General features: G+C 40.2%; 1 protein-coding gene across 3 annotated transcripts in view; it reads right to left on the bottom strand.

Moving 5' to 3' along the window:
* Positions 1 to 397: 397 nt before the first annotated feature.
* Positions 398 to 10347, bottom strand: part of PDE6D (phosphodiesterase 6D) — a 54475-nt gene continuing 44525 nt past the window's right edge. For 2 of the 3 annotated variants that reach the window (XM_030216524.1, XM_030216523.1), the window contains 3 exons: positions 4719 to 4844; positions 1531 to 1636; positions 399 to 1078 (listed from right to left, as the gene is read on the bottom strand). In XM_030216524.1, the coding sequence (XP_030072384.1) occupies positions 997 to 1078; positions 1531 to 1636; positions 4719 to 4844 (314 nt within the window). In that variant the 3' untranslated portion in view covers positions 399 to 996. Of the gene's footprint in view, positions 1079 to 1530; positions 1637 to 4718; positions 4845 to 10347 lie in introns of all 3 variants that reach the window. The other variant, XM_030216525.1, reaches the window with a different exon arrangement.

Here is a 10347-nt window from a genome sequence, read left to right as displayed (position 1 = left end):
AATCTCAAACACGAAAAATGTTTATCTTTGCTTGTTAATATTCATAAAAGTCACCTGTTTCAAAAGGCTTACCCTCCCAACCCAACATAAATGCCTGAATTCCGCGACACTACAACACTACAGTTCGTAATGATCACCAATCAATCTCATCTGTTCTTGTTTTCCTCTAAGTGGTCCCTCCACACGAATCTTTATGTGGTTCCTACCACAACTTAACCTAGTATTTGTATTTGTTTAAGCCAACACCTCTCCGGCACCATGTAAGCCACATTGAGCCTGCAAATAGGTGGGAAAATGTGGGGTACAAATGTAACAAATAAATAAAATATATATTTTTTTATATATTTCACTTCCCATACACTGAAAACAGAATAGAAAGCTGAGTTAGATTATTTTAATTAACAAATTTGTTTTTATTGCATTAAGTAATAGCACACAAAATCTATTTTACAGTTTTAGTGGTACGGCTTGGGAATGTATTGGTATGTAAGGAACCACTAATCTAAAAAGTGGGGGAAAAAGCAAGAGAAACAAATAAAACATACTGAAAATGTCTGAGAGATAGTTGTGAAAAGAGTACAATTGGTAGAATGCATGTATGTGTATGTTTATATTTGGGATATGCAAATGATCAAGTCTGAAAGTTGAAATGAAATGCTAGATGCCAAAATCCATGGTCTTCCTAAGGATGGAACTGCAGTAATTTACAATGTTGGTTTCATAGGCGTTCTTTGGTTCTTATATTGCCAAAGACTGCCATCAGTGTTCCCCTCCCAGCACCAGTCTGTCTCCTGTTAACAGCGCTTGCTATTCTTTGCTGAATTCTTCAGGAGGGCAGCAGCTGTCGGAACAGAATAGCCGATGTTCAAGGTCCTGACTGAAACCTTGAGAAGCATCCTAATACTCGAAAGTCCAGGATTTTATGGAGGAAAAACAAAAGCTTCCGAGAGTGGAGGGGGAAAAAAAAAAAAGAAAGAAAGAAAATCCTTCCTTCCTTCAAACGTAGAAAAGTCTGACTCTGGAAGTACTTACAAGAAGGTTGTCATCGTAGAATTTGGTTTCTATGACAACGTTACCACTATGGAAAAACAGATAAGGAAAGAAGAGAAGAAATGTGTTAGGAGTGCACAGAATGAGAGATGTACTCTCTGTATCAACATCTCATAGCACAGGACTCCCTGAATGGAGCTATAAATCCTAACCTCCTCCTGGAATGACTTTGTTAAAACTCCACTGCTCAAGCTAGGACACATCCAGTTCTTACTGCAAAGTACTATTCCAACTCTATGACGTTTGAAAAGTCAATAGAAACCAATACACACTGAAATTATATACAAGATCTAGTGAAGAGGTGAAGTACCAGCAATAAAGTGAGTTCATCCACCTTGAAACCACAGCCCTAGAAGGAATTAATGAAATTACTCTGTTTGACACCCTGTTTTTTTCACTAAAGCATCAGCCTCTTCAAAATGGACCTCAAAAGCAAGCTGAATCATAAGAAAAAGTGTCGGTGAGTGCATGGTAACTCACGTTAGAACATTTGCAGGCATCATTTGCGATTCTGGTGCTGCCTCTATCAAGGACTGCCAGGTGTTCATAGAGTTGGGGATCACAAAGCCAAACTCAAAGAACCACTCTGCCAAAAAAATTAAAGATCAGTCAAGAAAGGAGGACAAAGCAAGAATAGGAAACATATTGCTCTAGTGCGCTAAGTAAGGCTTAGAGCAACAACTCACACATATATGCTACCAATGTAACTATGAATTCTTCAAAAGACAGTTAATAAACCTTAAACATATGCAAATATTAGGTATGCTTTCAATTAAACTTATTTTAAATACCTACAATTATCAGTGCCATATCTGTCAAGAAAGGGTTTACATACCAAACATTAATCCCTTCATGTTCCAAAATCTTACAAATTAAACACGGAACATGTCTACCTATTGCTTAGTAGCATGCGTAGCACTGAATGCTCCAAGACGGTTGAAGCGATGTTGCTTCAGTGACAAGTCTGATAAATTTGTCTATCCAATGCCCTAGCAAGACACACACACACACACAGTGCCCTACCAGAAAACAAGTACAGCATAGAAGGCAGTACAGCAAGCTACAGACATACATTCTGCCCCACCACAGGACAGCCACAACACAGGCAGCAGCAGTACAAGCTATTCCTCCCTCACCTAACAGGCAGTTATACAACTGACAGATGTGGTGAATGACAAGGGTAAAGGCTGGGCTGGCCCTATCCTCACACATGGCGCCATTTTCAGCTCCAACCGACTTATGCAAATGAGGTTTGCTTTTCCCATGGGTTATTCCTGAGGAACAGATGTTAGGTTCTATGGTGAAATTTGTTCTTACCTGCTAATTTTCTGAACAGGTGAATAGGGGATTAAGAGTTAAAGACAGCCTCAAAAATGTGGGCTTTTAGACTAGATTTGAATAGGGCCAGAGGCAGAGCAAGATGTGCTGACTCAGGAAGTTTTCCTTATCCAACTTGGGTTCAAAAGGACCCTCATGCCCCCTATGCTACCTCTCAATACCCCAGGAATACACTGTAGGGACCTGAAAGCCTCCCTCACCAGGTGCTGCTCAGCTAACAGTACCCCAGAGGAAAGAGAGGCAGTAATCCACACCATCAGCCACAAGAAGAAACCAAGGCCGTGGCCACACTAGGTCCCTCCCTCTACAGCTTATGACATGGCTTCTGGGGCCCTCAAACAGCCAATCCTCATATTCTTAGGCCAAGCACCATAGAGCTCAAGATTCAGCCTCACCACTTTGACGACCCAGCTTAGGGGGTGGGGAGGAAGTTAAAGCCAAATGAGATTTTTCTTCTTTCTTATGAACTTGGTGCTGCAACATGCTGGGATCAAATTTCACCTTTGACTGACTGCAAATAATAGAATATATCTAAGCGGTTTACATTAAAAAGAAAATTTCATGGAAAAAAGTAGAGGAGAGGATACACAGGGTTGAATAGGTTACAATATTGACTAAGAAAATGCAATTTAAAACAACACATTAAAAATAATGAGACACATTAGGAAGGGAAGGGAGTGCAAAGAAAGAAGACATAACAGTTGGGCTCTTGAACAACAAGGATTGTAATAGTGAGATGTTAAATCAAGTAGGGGGAAATGCTATTGAAAAAAAAATAAGTTAAGATTTAAACTTTTTAAGAGGAGGGTTCCAAACTTAATTCTAGAGGAATAAAATTTCACAAAGTTGGTGAAATAACACAAAGAAGAAGATCTGGCCAAATGGGACCCAATATGAATGAAAGTAGGCACCGTCAAAAGACGATGAGCTGAATGAAGATTGCACAATGGGGTATATGGAGTCAAACAGCCAAAATAGCCCCCGGCAGCTACTAGCTCTGCTCCGCAATGACCTGCAAGTGGTGACTTGATCCTCTCACTCATTAATACAAACACTATCCCCAAGATGACCAAGGTTCCTGCCAACATGAAAATCTAAGCACCCAACGATCACTGCCATCTTGATCGCCACTATTGAGATCCTCAACTGAAGTAATGCTGCGTGCCCTCTGTGCAAAGGCACTAGAAACAGCTGCGAGCTATCAGTCCTCGCATTCAGTCCAGCTGGATCCCCGTCAACAGCTCCAATGCTAGAATCAGCAAGGAATCCCACCTTATTATTCCCCACCACTATCCACGTACCGGAGGCTAGAGCACAAGCCTCTGCTTTCATTCCCTCTTTAGTGGCTCTTTTTTTCCCAATGAATTTTAATGAGAGTCCTCCATGCAAACTATCCTGAACAAGCTGTCTGTCCAACATCTCTAAATTTTTTTTTTTTTTTTGGGGGGGGGGGGGGGGGGGGGGAATTAGGGTGCCTTACACCACTGGCAGAGATCCCACAGGAACATTGCCAGCTCAGACACCCAAAGTCAGAACCTGTGGATTTAAGCTCTGGGCTCCAGCACTACCCTCTGCTCAGCTGGAGGAAGGTCCATGGAACAAACCTTGGGAGCCAACCTGGCTTCTTGCAGTTAACTTACTCCTGCTGACAGTGGCCTACAAGACCCATGCCAGCCAGCAGCACGGAGCAAAGGCCCCTAGGATAATGCTTGGGGATGTGGAGGGGGAAGAGCCCCTCCCAATCTCTACCACAGAAAGACCATGGCCCAATTCTGAGAGGCTTCATTGGCAACTGATCTCTACCACAGAACCAGCCTGGGGAGTCAGGCCTAATTCCCAAATGTTGCTGCTCCAGTCCATTTTGCACCATATGTTGGAGGCAGAGAAATATTGGCAAATTCCAAGATACTGCTATCACTGAATTAACTGTCAGTTGTCTCTGACTCCATCTGCTGGTTGGGAAACATCAGGATGATAATAAAATGGGAATTTGCACTTCCACTAAAAGTGGACAAATGGTAGCTGAGCAGACTGAATGGGCCATTTTGGTTTTTGTTATTTTTTTTATTTTACTAGGTTTCACTGTCCCACAACAGAAAAAGTGCAGCATGGACAGCAGCAGATTCACAGATACAGCAGTAGTGCAAGTCTCTCAGACACTTTCCTGGCTCTTGAACTCCAGTGCTGTTTTAGTGAGACCACTACTGTATGTCCAAGGGCTACAGAGAAAGTGAAGCATGGATTTTTTTTTTTTTTTTTTACTTTTCTGCTCAGAAAGCACCCTTTCCGAAGCTTGTGTTATAGTCATGCACACACAAATGGCACGATACCTTCTAGACATTGTCCTTTGAAGAAGACTTTCTGTTCAAGTCGGAATTTTTCCATCTGCTCTGCTGATGAGAAGTTTAACTCCCGGGACACAGCTTTACACTTAAGGATTTTCTTGGGTACCCGAGCTGCCAAAAAAACAAACCAAGAGGTTAAGGCAGAATTAATTAACAAACAATAAGCAATAAAAAGAGAAGCATCTACCTGGATGCTGCTCTTGGCAGGTAGACAGAGACATGATAGAAAACATCATCAAACAGATACAACAATGCCCATTGCTATGAGAATACATCACTCAAATAATCCCTAAATTGTGAAGCAATAGAGAACCTGCATTTTGCTCTACATATTTTAACCTTTTATTTGTAAGAAATCAGAAGATACCTCATATTCAAGAAATGCTAATAACATTGCAGATAAAACATAAAGAAACAAACATTACAATATTCAACCAAAATAAAGCCAGTCACCTTGTTAGAGACTGCAATACAAACAAGGAGCCAAGAAAGAAAAGAAACAATTAATGCATTTATATGCACGAAGGACAGCAGGCTCTGAACCTAATCTAATCATGTTCAGTCACTGCCACCCTCATCCCCATCCCCTAGCTTACCCTGAAGTTCTTGGGCAGCCAAATCTACTGGAGCCACTCTATTATCCAGAAAAAAAAAATCTTTAGCACATTGGGTTATAAAACTAAAACTTACTACCTTGATACTTATACTACACAAACATGGGAAATGTAAAACAAAGGACCTCTTCAATCAGCATGCACTGGTGAATTTTGAGAAAATATTTCCATCCCACTTAAGACTGATATCAGGAAATAACACAATTTGTTGGCCCAGAGGGATAACATTCTTTTAGTTAAAGCAGGAGTTACATTATCTGTATCTTGTCTGACTTCAAAGCAAAGGAGACCAAGCGAGTGCTTCTCCTGAGAACGTTTTTTTGAGGGATCCTCCAGCAAGTCAATCAGATCCAGGCTGCCACTGGATGTTGTGGCAACATTGTCAACCACAGCGAAGGTGCCAAAAACACTGAACACCAGACGATGTCCAGTAAAAGGAAGCTCTATTCAAAATATCCAGGACTTGACACAACTCGTGTTTTGGCCCGCCTAAGGAGTCTAAAAACAATAGAAGTACACTGCACTGGCTCCCAATCAAAGAACGTATAACTTTTAAAATCTGCACCCTGGTCCACAAACTTATCTATGGCGAAGCCCCGGGATACATGACCGACCTTATAGATCTGCCAACCAGAAACACAATTGGACCATCACAAACATACTTAAATCTTCACTACCTTAGCTGCAAAGGACTCAAGTACAAATCAATTTACGGATCCAGCTTCTCCTATATAAGCACGCAACTGTGGAATGCACTACCGAAAGCCATAACAACCTACAATCTCCTTAGCTTCCGGAAATCACTAAAGACCATCCTGTTCGAAAAAGCATACCTTACAGACTCAACTTAAGTGCGTGAATCTTGCAACACAACGAAACCAAAGCATGTAATGAACACTATATAACTCTTCTTCTCTACGATCCTTCTAATGTTGTAACACATAATCTCTTTTGATAATCACATCACTTTGTATTTGTTATAATCACCGGAGGCAGCTAACGTCTCATGGTACTATACAAGCCACATTGAGCCTGCAAATAGGTGGGAAAATGTGGGGTGCAAATGTAACAAATAAATAAATAAATGTATAAATAAATAAAAGCAATGATACTTGACAATATATATGAATGTGATGTATATTCTAAAATGTATCAATGCAAAACAATAAAAGGATGAATCTATACTACATATGTGAATACAAACATAATGATATAACACAGAAATGGTAAATAATATTACCTTCTATTTTATTTATTTATTTATGCATTCTTGTATCCCACTATTATCCAAAAACAAGTTTTGGTTCAAAGTGGCTTACAATTTACATTTTGGTGGAGTTACAATAGTGTTGTGCAATGTGGAGAGGGCATCTGTAGTTCGTGTGGTTATTCATAGAGTTTTTGAAGAGACGGATTTGAAGTGGAAAACGTAGTGGTATTGTGTTCAATTGTAGAGTTTTGGCGATATTTATTCATATAGTTTTTGAAGAGGTAGATTTGAAAAGAAGGCAACAATATCTTTATGATTAGCTGTAGAATGTTTTGAAGAGGTAGGTTTTCATTTCTTTTCTGAATTGGAGGAGATTTGTGGTGCTTCTTATGGTTTTTGGTATTAAGCACCACCATTTGGAACCCAGGTAGCTAAATCCTGCTGTGTAGATAGTTTTGTACATGGTGTTTCTGCAGTTGGGTAGATGTAGGAAGAGGCAGTTTCTGTTTTCTGGGCTGGAATTTCTTGAGGATAGTTCAATCACGTTAAGCATATACTCGGGTGCCATTCCGAATAGTATCTTAAGATTAGGATGCTCGTTTTGAAAAATATTCTTGCCTGGACTGATAGCCAATTTAGTGTTTCAAGCAGTGGGGTTGTTCTTTCATATTTCGATTTCTTGAAAATCAGTCTTGCTGCCGTGTTTTGGACTGTATGCAACGATTTTAGTGTGTTTTCCTTGAACCCTACATATGCTGCATTGCAGTAATCTAGTTGTGATAGTATTGCTGATTGGACCAGTATCTGGAAAGATTGTCTAGGAAAGTAGTCTCTTATTCTTCTCAGTTTCCATAGTGTTCTGAAGCATTTTGATGTTACTGCTCATATTTGATTGTCCAGTGTTAGGTGTTTGTCAAGAATGATTACTAGTATTCTATTGGACGTATGAACTTTTAGCTAACCTTGTGATAATAAATATAATGCTGTATACCTTTTCTAGGTATACAAGGTTAGCTAAAAAGTTCATAGATCCAATAGAAGGTAATATTATTTACCATTTCTGTGTTATATCATTATGTTTGTATTCACATATGTAATATAGATTCATCTTTTTATTGTTTTTGCATTGATACATTTTAGAATACACATTACATTTATCTATACTGTGTTGGTTTTATTTATTTATACCTGTATATATGTACTTTTATCACTTTTAGACTCCTGAGGCAGGTCGTTGTGGGCTGAAGCACAACTTGAGTCAAGTCCTGGATGTTTTGAATAAAGCTTCTTTATACATCGTCTGGTGTTCAGTTTTTTTTTTTGTCACCTTCACTATGTTTGGTTTGTCTGTGAGACTGCAAGAGTTCCTGTTCTTCTGTTAATATTGCTGTGGCAACATTCCCCCCAGCATCTCCACTTTTTAATATCAGAGTTGTTAATCAGTAGGTAGAGAACCTTAGTAGCTAGAAATATTTATGCCATGTAGGTATTTAAACGTCTCTATCATATCTCCCCTATTCCGCATTTCTTCCAAAGTATACACACTGAGGTCTTTAAGTCTGTCCCCATATGCTGTAGACCACAGAACATTTTTGTAGCCACCCTCTGGATCAACACCATCCTGTTTATATCTTTTTGAAGATGCAGACTCCAGAATTGTACACAATATTTTAAATGAAGTCTCATCAGAGTCTTATACAAGGGCATCATCACCTCCTTTTTCCTAATTTATTTATAACATTTATACCCCGCTCTTTCCCGCTCGATAGACAATGTATGGGTACAAAGTATCTTAGAGGTAATACAATGTATGGGTAAAAAGTATCATAAAGATAATACAATTGTATAGAGAAGGACAAGAAGAAGAAATGTGGGGGGAAGGATTGAGGCATGTTTTATGTTAGTGGTGTGGATTAGGGTTTTAACTTAAGTTGGGTCGTTAGGATAGGCTTGTTTGAAGAGGTGTGTTTTCAGCAGCTTTTGGAAGCGTAGATGTTCGTTTGTTGTTCGGATGAATCTTGGTATGGCATTCCAAAGTTGGCTGCCTAAAACGGAGAAGTTGGATGCATAGTAGGTTTTGTATTTGAGACCTTTGCAATTAGGCAGGTGAAGGTTGAGATATGTTTGAGAAGATTTGGACCCGTTCCTGGCTGGAAGGTCGATTAGATTGGCCATGTAACTTGGAGATTCTCCGTGGAGGATCTTGTGGATCAGTGTGTGGACTTTGAAGTTTATTCGTTCCTTGATGGGGAGCCAGTGGAGTTTTTCCCGGAGAGGTGTTGCACTTTCGAACTGAGATTTACCAAAAATGAGTCTGGCTGCCATGTTTTGGGCGGTCTGGAGTTTTTTTAAGATTTGGGTTTTGCAACCAATAAAGATGCTGTTGCAGTAGTCCGCGTGGGTGAGTACTGTGGATTGTACCAGATTGCAGAACGTTTTTGGGGGGAGGAATGGTTTTACTCTTTTCAATACCCACATCATGTTGAACATCTTCTTAGTCATGGCTTTTGCGTGAGTTTCTAGAGTTAGATGGTTGTCTAACGTTACTCCTAGGATTTTCAAGTTGTCGGATATTGAAATTGTAACGTCGGGGGTGATTAGGGTGGTTGGGAGTAGAGTGGAGTGTCTTGAAGAGAGGATTAAGCATTGAGTTTTTTCTTTATTCAGTTTCATTTTGAAGGCATTGGCCCAGGAGGCTAAGATGTTCATGCCAGTGATTACTTTTTCAGAGATTTTTGCAAGGTTGGATTGAAAAGGGATAAATATGGTGATGTCGTCAGCATAGATGAAGGGGTTTAGGCCAGCTTTGGATAGGGTCTTAGCCAGAGGAATCATCATCAGGTTGAAGAGGATCGGGGATAAAGGCGATCATTGGGGGACTCTGCATTGTGAGGACCACGCAGATGATATCGATGGGGTTGATTTGACTTGGTAGATTCTGGTGGTGATGAAACTTTTTATCCATTTAATAATGTTTCCGCCTATACCTAGTTTGTCCAGTAGTTTTGTAAGGATATCGTGGTCTACCATGTCAAATGCACTGGATAGGTCGAACTGCAGAAGAAGTATGTTGCTGCCAAATGAAATTTCTTGTTTGAACTTGGATATTAGGGTGAGTAGTACTGTTTCAGTGTTGTGTGCCGGTCGAAAACCCGATTGTGACTCATGGCCATTCCTCTCCCTATGCAGCCCAAACACATGACCCTGCATTTTTTAGCATTAAATCTTAGCTGCCAAATTCTGGACCATTCCTCAGGCTTCACTAGGTCTTTCCTCATGTTATCAACATCCTCAGGGGTGTCTACCCTACTGCAGATTTTGGTATCATCCACAAAGAGGCAAACCTTTCTAGACAGCTCTTCAGCAATATCGCTTACAAAAATGTTAAAAAGAACCGGCCCAAGAACCAAAACTTGAGGCACACCACTTGTAACATCCCTTTCCTCAGAATGAGCTCCATTTTTCTGTCGCCTTCCACTCAACCAGTTCCTAACCTAGTCAGTAACTTTAGAACCAAAGGCACTCTTTAGTGACAAAGGCTTTGAATCTAGATATACTACATTTAGTGCTTGCTCTCAATCCAATTCTATCACCCAAAGAAATTACTCAGATTTGTTTGAAAACACCTGCCTCTAGTGAAGTGATACTCAGTGTGTCAGGATACACTGGTGTGTCACCAAGAGGTGGCAGGTGTGTCATCAAAGATTTGACAGACAGAACGCCTGTGCTTTACCTTATTAACTGTGCCTGTAAGCTGGAGAGAGCAGAGACCCAGAGTCAAGTACTTGAA

The sequence above is a fragment of the Microcaecilia unicolor genome, chromosome 10 (assembly GCF_901765095.1).
Source record: "Microcaecilia unicolor chromosome 10, aMicUni1.1, whole genome shotgun sequence".
Lineage (NCBI taxonomy): Eukaryota > Metazoa > Chordata > Amphibia > Gymnophiona > Siphonopidae > Microcaecilia > Microcaecilia unicolor.
This window is presented reverse-complemented; position numbering and strand designations above follow the sequence as displayed.